Source organism: Myxocyprinus asiaticus, chromosome 1, assembly GCF_019703515.2.
Source record: "Myxocyprinus asiaticus isolate MX2 ecotype Aquarium Trade chromosome 1, UBuf_Myxa_2, whole genome shotgun sequence".
Taxonomy (NCBI): Eukaryota; Metazoa; Chordata; class Actinopteri; order Cypriniformes; family Catostomidae; genus Myxocyprinus; species Myxocyprinus asiaticus.
Window position 1 is genome coordinate 23,792,773 of NC_059344.1, and position 16,175 is coordinate 23,808,947.

Genomic DNA, 16,175 nt, shown 5'->3' on the forward strand with positions numbered 1-16,175 from the left:
AATTTTATAGTGTGGGAAACAATTCAGATCAGTGGAACAGCTCAAGGTCTGCACCTGAAGAATATGCCAATTATTGTTTCAAAAACCTGTTTACTTGTAATCTTTAAAATGCACCTTTAAAAAATGTTTATTTTTATTTTTTTATTTGTTACCCCTTTTTATTTTTCAATATACACAAAATCTATGTCAGACTGATATTCTTGAAGAGAAATAAATGAATCAAAGACTAGATCCATTGTTTATTATTGGGTTTATTTATGGTGATCTGTTACTGCCAGGTATAGTCAGTGAGTTACGAAGTGAAATTTGAGAACACATTTGAATACGTTTAGAAATTAGAAATTTAACATGTATAAAAGGATTACCAGTTTAAACATGTGATTGTGTGTCTTCATTACATTCTGTATCTGAGTGAGCAGGCACTAATGAAAGCATTGAGATTTTATGCTGAGGGTCAATATCTCTTCGAGGTTCAGATTAAAGCCAAATTTCTATTTATGCAATAAACGACAAACCTAAGATTGTAACAACAACAATGACAGCATTACAGTCTCATATGTGGCAGTAACATGATACATGAACTAAACTGGCAGTGCAAATCCAAAACACTTCAGAAAATGTATCGCCCAATAACAAATTTCACAAGTTTATAAATAAACCCAGTACACAAGAAAAACCTTTAATATCTACAGCTAGAATCCAAAACATGCATGTATGTACAGCTCTGTGTGTACACCCTTGTTTTGACAAAATTGCAACTACTGGCCAAACAATTCCAGAGAGCCCGAAGATCCTTACAAATGTAACCTCCACTATATGAACTGCTGGTATACTAATATGGTCAATTGAAAGAATCAGGGAGGATTTAACAGTCAGATCATGCATCTAAGCAACATATTTGGAAGCAGTTCTTATAAATGCCTTTTCTTTTTTAAAAATAAATTAGTGATAGGAGTTGTTAAAAATGCTCAAGACACTTGTGAATTTACACATTTGTCTTTACCAAAACCTTTGTATATTTTACTTCACTAATGGTGAAGTCTGATTTACAAATTCATTGCTTTTACCACTGGATCACTAGATCGACACCAAAGTTGAAGAACAAGCAAAAAGGCAAAACCATCACCTATATGTTTCATCTTTGGTGTTCTAATTTCTGACAAGTGTAGCACCAATAAAGCTACATTGTTCTGGTAGCCTATCAAAAAAATCATAACAGTAAAAAAGAGTTACATTCAGCTAACATTCTGTTCATTTTCACCTTAGATGAGGTACAAAAGCCTTGGTAGGACACATTGTCATGCGTAGAAGTGGCCAACATTCAAACATTGTGCCAATATGTTTCAGACATCAGTATCATATACTTCTGTAACTACAGTTAATTTTGGGTATGTGAGAGAACAATATTTTGGATCTGTTCAAACTGTTGTCCTGTGTTAAAATGAATCCGAATGTTCCATCTGGTTTGTACTCATTCAAATAAGCCCTTCAACGGTTGCGAGTGTAAGTGTTTCCTTTTGTAGGTTAGTACTGTAGCGTGTCTTCCCTAATGTTAGCGTGGCAAGGCATCGGAAGGAAAGCACCATTGGCAAGGGCTGGGGGGTAATAAAGGTGCACCTGAATTCACAGTGAAAAACAACAGCTACAGGAAAGTCTGGAGCATCTCAAGTGGGGGATAAAATGGCAAGGACTGAGCTGCTGAACTCTACTTGCTCATTCTCTTGACAATTCTAGATGGTGACCTTCCAAATCAGAAGAAATAAAGGGCACGGTCTAGCTCAAAGGCCGTACCCTTGCATCAAGGCAAGTGGAGCGGACGAATCATCCATAACAGACAAGTGGAAATGCAGCCAGGGATTTAAGGCAATAGCAAAACTAAACAGGGTGCAACAGGTCTATGAGTGATATAAAAAGTCTCGAAAGCTAAAGCTCAAACATGCTACAAACAATACAAACACTAGGCCAGGACAAATACTACTCCCCGTAATTGAAAAGAGAGGGGGGCACAAACATTTATGTACATTTACTGCTACAAGTGTAAATAGGGATACACTGATACGACGGTTTGAGTACAAACTTCAGAGCGGTATGCAATATACAAGCACATCAATCCCTTAAAATCCCAAAAAGGCAATCAATCAGATATACAAGAGTTGCTACACTGCTTAATTATTGCGCTAACATGAAAACACAACTTGAGTTATTTCCACCCGTGAGTTACTTCACGCTAATGTTTCTAGGCATTCTTATCACACTAAATCCACCTATCCCTTAAAGGAAGGAATTTCAGGGGCCTGGGTAGCTCAGTGGTAAAAGATGCTGGCTACCACCCCTTGAGTTCCCTAGCTCGAATCCCAGGGCGTGCTGAGTGACTCCAGCCAGGTCTCCTAAGCAACCAAACTGGCCCGGTTGCTAGGGAGGGTAGAGTCACATGGGGTAACCTCCTCGTGGTCACTATAATGTGGTTCGTTCTCGGTGGGGTGCGTGGTGAGTTGAGCACGGATGCCGCGGTGGATGGCGTGAAGCCTCCACACACGCTACGTCTCCGTGGCAACGTGCTCAACAAGCCACGTGATAAGATGTGCGGGTTGATGGTCTCAGACGTGGAGGCAGCTGGGATTCATCCTCTGCCACCCAGATTGAGGGGAATCACAACGTGACCACGAGGACTTAAAATCGCACTGGGAAATGGGCATTCCAAATTGGGTGAAAAAATAACGGGAAAAAGGCTTAGTGCAGTATAATGTGTTCACATCAAAGTTTTAAGGTGAAAGTTTAAAAGAGATATCACATGGGGTAACCTCCTCGTGGTCGCTATAATGTGGTTTGTTCTCGGTGGGGCGCGTGGCTTGTTGAGCGTGGATGGCGTGAAGCCTCCACACGCGCTATGTCTCCATGGCAACACGCTCAACAAGCCACGTGATAAGATGCGTGGATTGGTGGTCTCAGACGCGGAGGCAACTGGGATTCATCCTCCGCCACCCGGATTAAGGCGAATCACTACATGACCACAAGGACTTAAAAGCGCACTGGGAATTGGGCATTCCAAATTGGGTGAAAAAGGGAAGACAAAAAAAAGGGAAGAAATTTAAATCACTGACATCCAGCTAATACACACAAAAGCAGTCAACACGATTTCTTCATCAACAAAACCACATCTTCACAGTTATACTTCATTTGAATCATTGTTTCCTTTTTATAGCAAATTAGAAGGTGAGCAGCTGTTGGTTAGTTCTGGACTCCAGTCGCATTTTCTCTCTCTCTGTCTCTCTCTCTCTCAAAAAGTAACTCCAGTAAAAAGTTTGCCAAGACACAAAAACCTGCATACATGTGTAACAATCTTTTCACATTGCTCTGTGAAAGCAAGGCAAATATATACAGATCATGTAACATTAAAAAAACCTTCCAAAATGTCAAAAGTGTGAACATAAAACAGTGGACAAATCCTTCATAATCTCATTTCAATTGCAAATTACATGTACTTCCACAAGCAACAAATTTGTTAAGCCTTTCTTGGTAACAACAGTCTTGACATATAAAAGCATATTTCTCTGATTATCCAATCAGCTGTTTCTGTAAACTTTGGATTAACCAATAATCTGACTGTTCAGTAACAAATATGCATTTGTCCATAATAGAAATGACAAGCAAATTTGACACATTATTTTTAGTAAGTAAACAAAAAGATTTTAGCGCAGTATAGTGTGGGACTCATAGTATGGGTTCCCATACTAATTCTATAAAAAGACTTGTGTGTGATTTCAAGAATCTCAGCAGACCATGCTAAAATTAATTTTTAAGTGTTTTCCATTTCATAGCAATTTTGTTGCAAACAGTTGTAAACAGGCCTAGTAGCACTGCTGCACATGAATAGTTAAAAAAAAAACACAAAGTTTAAGCAATGACATAGGTGTTTCAAAAAAAAAGTTGATGTGGTTCAGATGTGAGGGGACATATAGTGGTATTCGAATGGGAGAACAAAGACTTAGCACTGCGCCCTCTTCAGCCTGGATGATTATGAGGTTACACAGCATTTTCCTCTGTCGGTGGCTCAGCATTGGGGGGCTGGAGAAGAGTTTGCTGAACTGGATGAAAATAACATTATACGATTATCATTCAAAGCTTCTCATTCTATGTGGAAAGAATTAATCAAGCCATAAAAAACATAAAATGATCACTTGAGGACAAGATTAACAGGGAATTCACTAAAATCTAATTGAATCCGGTAATAGCAGTCCTAAAGTGCTTTAAAGTAAATGGATTTGGTGTACTGTTCATAATGGAGGGGCTTGAGCACAGGACAGGTCTTGAGTGTTGAGATGCAACCCCAAGTGCCTGATTCACTAAAGGAATTCTGCATATCAGGCAACAGAGCACACACGCCCAGAAAATCTGTCCTGCATGCAATATGCATGCGCAATTCCGATCTAATTGGTCGGTTCTGAGCGCTATATGCTGAAAGTGCACCTGGCTAATGTATCGGCTCCAGCATGTTTACCTTCCCCTATGGCACGACCATGAGCACGTTGCGTCAGCAGCGTGGAAGACCTGAGTTAAAATATATTGTCAAAAATTCTGGCTAACTGATTAAGTAAAGTTATGACATCTCTTATACATATAGATCAGGTGGGGTTTATTCGGGACGCAGCTCTCCTGATAACATTAGGCATTTTATCAATATTATGTGGTCAGTGGCAAATGATCAGACTCCGGTCGCTGCCATCTTACTTGTTGCCGAAAAGGCATTTGATATGGTAGAATGGGATTATCTTTTTAAGATTTTGGAAATATACAGGTTCAGGGAAACTTTTATTGGATGGATTAAGTTACTTTATAGACACCCTGTAGCAGCGGTACAAACAAATGGATTAATTTCAGATTATTTTACTTTGGATAGGGGCACCCGGCAGGGTTGCCCTCTTTCCCCATTATTGTTCTGTCTGGCCTTGGAACCATTAGCAGCCACGATAAGAAAGGAGGATGATTTTCCAGGGGTGATTGCGGGAGGTGTGGCGCATAAGCTTTTGCTTTACGCAGATGATATTTTATTATTTGTCTCCGACCCCACTAGATCTATGCCTTGTATCCACAGGATTATTCATTCCTTTTCCAAGTTCTCAAGATACAGAGTCAATTGGTCTAAATCTGAAGCTTTGGCTCTTACAGCATACTGCCCAGTAACGGCTTTTCAGCCGGGCGCCTTCCAGTGGCCCAAACAGGGCATTAAGTATTTGGTCATTTTATTCACAGCAAATTTGTCTGATTTCGTTAAAGAGTTAATTTTGACCCCTTAATAAAAAGGTTTTCAAGTGATGTGGACAGGTGGCCCTCATTACATTTATCTATGATTGTGAAGGTTAATGTAATTAAAATGAATTGTATTCCAAAATTTAACTACCTGCTGCAGTCTCTCCCTGTAGATGTCCCCCTCTCTTATTTCAAGCAATTTGATAGCATAGCGAAGTCCTTCATTTGGAATGGCAAGCGTCCCAGATTACATTTCAATAAATTACATAAGCCGATTGACAAAGGTGGGCTAGGCCTACCCAAGATTTTGTTTTATTATTATGCATTCGGTCTCAGAAACAGGAAGTTCTTGCCCCTATTTCGCCATTGCAAAGCCTTTCTATCAAACTAACGAAGTTAAGTCACACCCCGTTAGCTTGCATTTGCGCTCAGTATGGACAAAAGTGTCCAGAGTGTTTAATTCTGATATTTATTTAAATGTTGCCTTAATATATGGCTTAACCCTAGATTAAGTATTAATAAGTCCCCTTTCTGTTGGTCAGAGTGGATTGTGAGGGGGGTTATTACACTTGGTGACATATATGAGAGTGGAGTGTTGAGATCTTTTGAGTATTTGGTTCAACATTTTGGGATTCCCAGATCTCAGTTCTTTAGGTATTTACAGCTGCGCCACCTGCCCTGTATTGTTTTTGGGAGTAGCATACACCCCCTAAAGCGGCAGATACTCTGGGAGAGGTGATTACTGCTTTTGGAAAAGGTCATGAGGCATCAGTGTATTACTCCCTGCTAATTCAGAGTCTGGGGGACGGAACTTCAACTTCTCTTAAGAGATTATGGGAGAAAGATTAAAGCTTGGTATTGGAGGAGGAAATGTGGGCTAGGATTCTAAAAATCATCAAGTCTGCATCTAGAGATGCAAGGGTGTGCCTTATGAAATTCAAGATTTTACATAGATTCTTTTGGACCCCTCTAGATTGTATAGGCTTGGTCTTAAAGACACACCCACCTGCTGGTGATGCCAATCAGAAGATGGAGACACAACCCATGTTTTTTGGGGGTGTGTTAAGATCCAAGAGTTTTGGTTGAAGGTTCAGAGTTTTATGTGTGACGTTTTGGGCACTCGAATTTCGTTTTGCCCCAGACACTGTATTCTGGGTGATGGGACGGTCATAAATATGGGGGAAAAACACATACAAAATTGTGTCCTGACAAGTATTATGATTGGCAGGCAGATTATTTTAAGGGGATGGAAGTCAGATGGGGCTCCCTCATTCCTGGAGTGGTGTTCAGAGATGGGGAGGGTGGCAGCTTTTGAGGAGATGTCAAGCAGAAGGCTGGGGGTTCGAGATTTGTTTGACAGGAAATGGGGCAATATTTAGTGTTTTTGGGGGACTCTCGGGGAGGGGCTGTGGAGAGAGAAGTTTAGTTTTAATTATATATGATTATTATATTTTCTTTATTATTATTTTTTTTTAATTTTTTGTGTGTATATTCTATTTGTGACCAAAGGGGTATTTGTTGGGGGTCAGGGTGAAGTTGCTGATTGGGGAGGGGGAGGAGTAATAGTGGGGGTTAAATGTTAAATGTTGACTCAATGTATATATGTTGTGTTTTCTCTATGTTATATGTTTATGAGTCAATAAAAAATGTTAATGAAAAAAATTTTTTTTTGCATTCCTCTTCACTGTATTACAGCCTGTACAGCTAAAACAATTCGCTTCACAACTTACTTTTGGCACCCCTCCGTGGGCATTTTACCCAGAAAATTGAGCTCACATGCAGTTACACCCAACAACACTTACTGCTTTGGCCACTGGGGGCAGTGTTTTGCATTTCGGTAAGCACAGACTGATTTTAGCTAAAGAAAAGCAAGGCTTCTGTTTCCGATTTCACTGTGAGATCAGTCTGGTTCTTCTCCATCTTTTGATTATTATTTACTACTGCCATGATCGATAGAAAATGTACACAAACATCTCATTAATATTAAATTTAGTTTAGCATCTGCTGGTAATAGTGCAATGTAAATTGTACCAGGCAAATAGCATTACATTTTATACATAAATCACAATCTATCACGATTTGTGTGGAAAGGAATCACATTGATTTAATTTAAATAATCACGCAGCAAGATGCAGTGCTATTTCAGTCCTGAATACACCTGCATAAACTAGATTGCGGGTGGTTACTGAATAAGACACAGGTTTATGCACTGCAATACCATGTGCAAAAGTGTTGCAACTGTATAGTACATTTGCCCCTAAATTTGTTTAGGAGTTTTACATCTTAAGAAATAGACAAAAAAAAAAAAAAAAAAATCACACATTAAAAAAAACTTTTAAACATTTGTCAAAAGTACTGTGTATCTTTTCCTAAGATGTTGCTAATGCAAACTATGATTTTTTTGTAATTTTTATTTTTATTGAAATGCTCCTAAAAGCCTTGTCCTGAAATTTGAAAAATAAATAAAAATACATAAAGACACAAAAACATAAATAGGGGTCACTACCTTGTGGCTCCTGTGCTACTACAGCATCTGGAGCATCTGCCTTCACCATATCTGCATTCAGACTCTCTGTGTAAGTTAAACATGTGAGATGATTATGAAACAATGGAAAAATATAAGAGACACGGTACTTTTAAGAATAAAACTAGTTGCTCTTACGCTGTATGCTGAAGCAAAACTTCTTCTTCTGGTAGGAGATGTAACTGCTCACTGCACCGACCAAAGCCATAGCAACAGCACTCACAATGCCAGCAATGGTACCAGTTTCAGCCATGGTGTCTACAATGAATATTTAGAAATGGGCTGCAATAAAAGGTTTGATTGGTTTAAAAGAGAATGGGGATTTGTAGTAGTGTGTTGGACTCCGTACAGCTATATTGTTAGCTACTGTATTTCATACCATAATTATTTTCATCTGCAGGATCCAATTCACTCCCTCCAGTTGCTCGTCCACCTGTAGAAATATGAACATTGAAATGACACACCTGCAATATGCCAATCACTATTTTTGTCCCTCACACCATGTGAGAATGAGTATGTTTTTTTCAGTTAAGTTAAATTAAGAGTCACCTTTGCCTTTGTCTGGTTTGTAGGTGTTATCATTGCCCACATCCAAAAGGTCATCGTCTGTGAACACACCACCTGAGAAGTTAGAAAAGGCCATTAGCCTAGGATCAATAAAATAAGTACACATGCATGTGTTAATATTGGGTCTACTAATACTATTAGCTTTTGTGATCCCAAAGTAGGAGGAAAAGCCCAGGATCCCAAAACTGTAAGAAACAGAATAGTGAGCTGCTGATTGGATCCAGACAGAAAACCACCAAGGTGGATGATTAAACCCAGAATCCATGCAGGGTTTTCTGTTAAGGTGCAAGAAATCAGGAGCCATGGTGGTCACTGGGTTAATACAATTCCTTAAAGCCCTATGCTAATCCAGACAGTCAATTAGATTTGGTTAATGATGAGGTTTTGATTTAGGGGTGCAAAGGGGGATTCTTACAGCCAAGAAGATAAAGACAGGAGAGTGGCAGAAGATACAGTATATCCCAAGCTACTTCACCCGAAAAGAGGTGCTTATTTTCTTACCACCAGTTCCACCTCTGCTATTGGGTCTGCCGTCATCACGGCCTCCACCTCCGATGCCTTTATCTGGCAGGGACAGGAGATGCCATCAAGCCTGGCTAGCTTGTGTTAATCCATGCTGACTTGCAATATTCTGAGTGACCCAGAGCGAAATTACACTCTTTTTCTGTAATTACTGTACATCGGCCATGCGTCTCGTGTGCTTTGAGATTAAATATACATTTAGAGAAATGGGACTGGATAATATGTATGTTAGCTATTGCTTTTCAAATTATTTTGAGGCTCAAATGCACACAAAAAAATGTTAACCTAAAATTTGGTAACATCTAAATTTGCTGGTTTCATTCAAGACAATAATATTACTTTTAACACTGAACCAACCTGAATTCATTAGGTTACACCAAAGAAAAAAAGAAAAAAAAATTTTTTTAAGGGTTAGATCAAGTAGAAATAGCACTTTAAGGTAACATCTGTGCCACTTTTTACAGAGTTGGAAACAATAACCATCTTAAACTGAACTTTCTGTCTTCTAAAATTGGTTTACATTTGTTTGCCATACCCCAAAATCATGCCTCAATACTTTTGTCTGTGAGATAAATTTATTGAATCTAAAGAGCTGTAAGTTAAAAAGAAAAAACTATTTGGCTTACTGCTCTATGTTTCGTCTGTCCCTTTGTATCTCCTTTTATGTAAATCATAGCTTTAAGGAACTGCTAAAAAGTTTTTTTCTGAGCAATATTTCCATTTCTCTTCAAAATGCTGAAGTCTTATCTGATGAAACAGTTTATTTTAGCCTAAAACTTTCATCAACATAACACAACACAGGCTGGTTCTATCTTTACCACTATTTTAATCTGAGGCACATTAGCATGCAAACAAGCCTGAGAGCTATCATTACATCAGTGTTATCAAAGGTGGCTTACTGAATCATATAACTGAATCAAATTTCTAGAGAAAGTTAACAAAAACAAAGAAAGAAAAACACCTACCGCTTTTGCCAGAGTCTTTGCCCTTTCCTCTGATGTCGTTGTCGGGGTCCAGGGCATCTGCAAGATCAAACTCCTCCAAATCTATCAGGCAAAATAGGTTGTCACTATACATAACTAATGAAACATGAACAGTGTTCACAGAAATGTTACTACAGCTAAGTGCCAATGAAATACACAGATGTTTCTGGGTAACATAATGTGGTAGATTGTTTTAAAACTAATTAAACTGTTTATTTATTTATTTCTCCCCTTTTCTCCCCAATTTGGAATGCCCAATTCCCAATGCACTCTAAGTCCTCGTGGTGGCGAAGTGACTCAATCTGGGGGGCGGAGGACGAATCTCATTTGCCTCTGCGTCTGAGACAGTCAATCCACGCATCTTATCCTGTGGCTTGTTGAGTGCGTTACCGAAGAGACCTAGCGCGTGTGGAGGCTTTATGCTATTCTCCGCAGTAACGCGCTCAACTCGCCACGTACCCCACCGAGAGCAAAAAACACATTATAGCGACCACTAGGAGGTTACCCCATGTAACTCTACCCTCCCTAGCAACCGGGCCAATTTAGTTGCTTAGGAGACCTGGCTGGAGTCACTCAGCACGCCCTGGATTTGAACTCACGACTCCAGGGGTGGGAGTCAGCGTCTTTACTCGCTGAGCTACACAAGCCCCCTAAATTAAACTGTTTTAACTCCTTTGTAATTTATGCGGTGAAGATGGAACACAAGACAAGACTCTGAATGATGACAAATACAAAGGTTACCCATGTGATTGTAATATGATTTGATAGTGGGATAAAATTGGTTGAGTTGACGTATGGAGCTACCATAGGCACCATTCCCATGGGTGCTCAGGAGCAGGAGCAACCATGGGAATGCTTGTGATGTGATTGGCTAGAAGTCCCTAACATAGTGCCCAATTTTAGGCACATTGTAAACACAAATTAAATTTTGCACCCTTCATCAATGTATGTGCCATTGAGGCTATCCAACAACTTTTTGTGTCAACGTTTTTTAATTGGTCTTTGGGTTTCTGGGTTTGGAGGGCTTCAATGTACAATTTTTATAAAGTTATGTAGGATAGGGTTATGGCATAACCATATCAGTTTGTGGGTTGCTAAGGTTAGGGTTGGGGGGGGTCAGTCAATTATTTAGGGCAGTGGTTCTCAGCATAAGAAGTGGGAAGGGGGACGCAAATTATTTTCAAGGATTAATTTTTGATTGACTTCAAATAGGCTTCAGTACTGAAGTACCAAACAAATATACATGAGCCTAATGTGAACTGTAAACATAATTAGAACATGTAACATCGATATACTTCATCTCCTTTAGAAAATATGAATAAAGGTCATTCACAATTGCCTTCTGTCTCCATGATATTAACCTCTGCATAAATGAAAAAGAATAAAATTTAAAACGCATTCCCTCTCCCTCTGCTTTTTCTTTTTGGAGCTTCGCCTGCCTTTTTAACTAGCTGTCAGTGCAGCCACGGGTCAGATCAACAGTGACTACTAGCCGAAGGAACCCATGGTGGTATGTAGGCTATGGATAAGTTTATCACACGTGCCAAAAGGAGTTGTAGCGACGATGCCTCGTCAGCATCGTCATTTACCTCTAAAAAGTTGACGATGGCTACAGTATCTTCAGTTTGGCTATACGGTTGCATTCGTTGGCAAACTGGATTTTTAGTTGTTTAGATTTTTTGTTGTTTAGATGTTTCCTAACTTTGCTGACTATGTGCAAGAGACCAGGATAAATATCTCTCCTTTGATACACAAAATCGTTCACCATGTTGATGGACTGAAACAACGATTCGGCCATTGTTTCAGTGAGGATTTCAGTAAATTTTCAGTTGTTTCAGTTAACCCCTTCAGTTGCCCAGGCAAAGACCTTACAATCGAAATGGAGGAGCATTGACATATGATTGGAGAGACTTGGGGGGGGGGATATCAGTTGTAAAATTGGGTGCATTTCTTCTGTTTTGAATAAGAGGTACGAACAGAGAATGGCTTAGACCTTTTAACATGTTACATTCAAAGCATAATAGAAAATGAAGCAAAATGCTCTAATTACTAAAATGAATGGCCAGAATAGATAATAATTATCTTAAACCAACTACTGTTATTTTTGGCCTTTTTTGCTGTTAATCACTCCATTCTGCTTTGAATATACATCTTTATGACAACACATATGAACATAAAATGATGAACGGTTTCTACAGGGGAACTGACAGTACGGTACACACCAGGCTGGACTTTCCGAGAGGGAACAGAGGTTTGGAGAGGTTTAGTGGTTGTTCGGGGCAACAGGCCCGGGCGAACGGTGGGCTCAAAGAAATCAGTGAATGTCTCTTCTGTTAGTGGAGGTCAACATGTTATTAAAAGGTTCACATATATACACAAATATATATATAACACAGAGGGTGCTGGGTATTGAAACCTAGGACCAAGACTCGTTAGTGACCATCAATCAGTGTTCTTTTTCGACTATACCATTTTCATTTTTCGTCACATATAAATACTGTTTGGACTCTGACATGACTTTATTACCAACACCATACAAATTCTTAGACATAACTATAATGTCATTACACAAGAATAATTCATTTTATTGTGGCCTTCTATTCCTTACAACATTTTTATATACAGTTGCATAGTACACCAGACCAAAATAAACTCTTTCTCTTCATTAAACACTTTCTATCGGTGAGATCCTATCCATCAAACTGGGTGGTCCTTTCACTCTTCATAATGCATTGCACAAAACCAGTACATTTTGGCACTCAGAAGCTTGCCCCCAGGGACTTATTCTAAGGGCATGAGGATTTGTGGTTCCCTATTCTAAGATCCCAATGGTTCCAGTTTGAGGTTTATTTGAGGAGGTTAGTAGGGAAATTTGCTATATGATCATCTGAAGCAGGAACAATGGATGGTATACATTAAGTGCATCTTTTACCTGTTTGTTTCGGCTTGGGCTTTACTGGGTTCTTAGCTGTGGTCTGCACAGGACGCTTAGTGGGTTTCACTATTTAAAAAAATAAAACAAGAAAAAAGACTTTTTTTACATATAAAATCAGTTAAATTAAATAGGTTTAATTTTCATGAATTGTCATCGAGTCATCATCAGAGATGATGAATGATCACATCTTTCAATTATGAAAGGCCATTTAATGGCATTTGCTAATTACGGTATTATCCTCACCTGCTGCTCCTGCACCACCTGCCGGTTTCACTTTAGGTGCTGGGGTAGCTGTAGTATGAAAAGAATGTTAAATAAATGAATCTACAAAATACATTCTTTCTGATGCAAAGACGTGACAGAGAGACAGACTCTCTGTCGTACTTACATGAGGATGGTTCGAAATCATCAATCGCATCTGCCAAGTTTAAATCCTCAGTGATGCCTGTAACACACACAACAAGATATGAAACATAACCATAAATGTTTCATCACATCATGAGCAAGCATGTATTTATGTAAATCATGCCTAAACACATACGGATATAAAAAAAATGAATAAACGTATGACAATATGCATACTTCAAGCAGATCACTGCAATTTAATTATCTTATTTGATCATAAATCTAGGCATTATGAGGCACAATAATGCAAAATGTCATGTCAGATGATAGCAGTATGCTAATCCTGGTTCTGATGTCCAGCTTTACCAAAGACTCATTATGATACAAATTCCACAGTAGTGCAACTGCATTCCTGGATTTTAACAAAGACATAAAAATGACAGCTCAGCAATGCATTCATGAAGCACAAAGGGACAAAGAATCTTTTGTATTTATGTCCAAAACAATAAAGAAGTTTCTGTAAAGATTTTTTCCCCATGACTAATTTTTTGACAGATAAAAAAAGGGTTGGGAATACACTATAAAATAGACATTCATACTGCTATTTAGAATATTGCATTGCACCAGTTGATAAGGTTTGTCTGTGCATTGCATTTTTCTCTTGGTTTTGTTTTGTAATCACAAGTGTTTGTCTTGCTCAATGTCCAGCATTAATTTGTAGCCCTGGGTCACTGATAATGTAGTGCAACAAATCCATTCAGGTCAGTCTTATCCTTCTTTATTTCTTTATCTGTCTATCCCTCTATGTCTTTCTTTTTCTATTTCATTACTAAGCAGCTCTGTTTTGCGGTTATATGCTGTCTCATTGCACACCCCCTTTACCAATGAGACTAAAAGCTACAGCTGCCCCTTATGCAGTCGTGTCAAGGCCAGCTCAGCATTGGCCACCCTGTTATACGATCAATATGTCATGTGACAGCACTCATTCTGTTACATGCTTTTCCTATTCACAACAAATGCCTGTGTTTTTTTACTACAATTTTATTCTTGGATTTAATTTTTCATTATGCATCTGTTATTCTTATGGCATGGCATTCATACATGACTGACACACATATTGCAGTTACAATATACATTAATCAAAACCAGTGGTACCTATACTCTCATGCATAAACAATGTGTTCTCAGGTAGGAGTGTGTTATCACGGATCTGATTACATATACATCAGAGGTTGTGTCTTACAGGGTAATGAGGTGGGGCGTTCTACTGTACTTATGCCAGAACAGCAGCTGGGTCTTCACACTGGCTTTCTAAAATTGTCATTTCAATGGTGGCTTCGGATAAGGGGTCCTTTACAAATTAAAGGGTGGGGTTCACATGGTCTGTGCTTTTAAACACTATTCAAATGAGTATTTCACAGCACAAGATTTAATTTCTTTCAATAATAAATTTCCAGGTTCATTAGCCTATCTGATTTTTGCAAGCTTTGACATACATTAGCCACTCATCTTTTTCAGACAGACACCCCCGACATAAAACGATGGTATCTCCCTATCTTCCGCAGTCTCCAAAAAATTCCAGACTCATATTGCTGTACCTGGGTGCATTGTGCCTTCTTGTACGCATGCGCTCTGATTCCAACCTCCCTGATGTACCTGTTCTGTGGTCAGCCGAACTGGGGACTATTTTAAAATCACATTGTTCACTGAATATATTTTCAGTTCAGACAGTGCATCAGTATTGTATTTTTTTTTTTCTGCCCAGATATTAAATATGATTATATAAATTAAATATGACTTTATAATTATTGCTTGAAAATGAAGCATTAAAACGGCTATTATAACAATGTGGGCAAAAAATGTTAAAAGTCAAATGTTAGAAATTATGGTACTTCATTCATATATTCATGAATGAAGACTGCTGTTCGGTCATGAAATATTGATGAAATCACCTAAATAACCTCAGTTGTCCATATTTAAATATTTCTGGCCAAAGGTATAGTAATAACTTAAATTAATAGATACATCTCTGTGCAACAACAACACATAATATAGTTTACATTCATATTAGTGATACACTTGTTAATATTCCAAAGCAAATTGTAATATTTTATCTTCATCAATATTCCTTACGCTTTTGTTTATGGATGAATATCATCAAGGTATCCGAGTAAGTGATCATTTGTTGAGTTTCAACATGCCATGCAAAGGTTGGTGGCAATGGCAAGACCCAGACAGATGATCGAGACTGTGTTCTTACAGATGTTACTCGAGCGTCTAATTCTTGTGTGTTGTGCTTTCAAACTTTACTTAAAACAGGAAACATTTTAGAAATGCTTAAATAAAGTGCCGGTCTGCCGACAAAAATGATGAAACAGGCATGGCACAGGGTTCAACAAAGAGAGGGGAAGTGCTTACCTTTAACTATCAGCAGAGAAAAGACTGCTAGAAGCGTCCATGTCGAAAGCTTCCCCATGATAAAAGTCCGAAATGGCTCTTGGATTGAAATTATATTAAATATTTGCAATAGAGGATATAATTGTGATTATTTGCCCTTGGGGCCTAGCAGGAATTTAAAAGGTCGTAGTGCCTCACTATGATCAGCAAAGACTGTAAGCCAAACGAATAACAGTCCAAGAGCGAGTCTGCAGTGGGAAGTGCGCGAGCTCGAGATTCTGAGCCGCGTGCTGAATCACGTTGCTTTAGGGCGGTTCCTTCTGCTCAGCTCTGCTTTGCACACCGAAATTATAATCTCTTTATAAACAGGGCAGGCGTACACGTTTTAGCTCCAAATAATTAATATTTTTCTGTTTATGTTTAATTCAGTGGATACACCGCCCTCATGGAAAATCCAGCCTAAGCTGGTAGCAGTTTTTGGAACACTGTAGCTGGTCATTAGCTGGTCCAAGCCAGGAGACCAATTTAGACCAGCTACCAGATTTTGACTCATGGTGGTCAAGCTGGTTTTTGGAACATGGTAGCTGGTCTACCTATGGAGTTATACTTGTGCCACAATTTGCGCAAAATGATATTTTGAGCGAATAATTTTTTT

At 38.8% G+C, this 16,175-nt stretch overlaps 1 protein-coding gene across 2 annotated transcripts; it reads right to left on the reverse strand.

Moving 5' to 3' along the window:
- Positions 1 to 233: 233 nt before the first annotated feature.
- Positions 234 to 15,817, reverse strand: cd99l2 (CD99 molecule-like 2). Of its 2 annotated transcripts, XM_051708617.1 has the most exons (11): positions 15,542 to 15,817; positions 13,167 to 13,223; positions 13,022 to 13,069; positions 12,776 to 12,844; positions 9,826 to 9,906; positions 8,840 to 8,902; positions 8,321 to 8,392; positions 8,151 to 8,204; positions 7,910 to 8,029; positions 7,754 to 7,819; positions 234 to 4,085 (listed from the first exon to the last, which is right to left on the reverse strand). In XM_051708617.1, exons 1-11 carry the CDS (start codon positions 15,597 to 15,599, stop codon positions 4,024 to 4,026), a joined length of 750 nt encoding a protein of 249 aa, XP_051564577.1. In that variant the 5' UTR covers positions 15,600 to 15,817; the 3' UTR covers positions 234 to 4,023. The 2 variants fall into 2 exon arrangements, with proteins under 2 accessions (XP_051564577.1, XP_051564588.1); XM_051708628.1 differs by lacking the exon at positions 8,840 to 8,902 and having other exon boundaries at positions 15,542 to 15,815.
- Between the last annotated feature and the right edge of the window lie 358 nt (positions 15,818 to 16,175).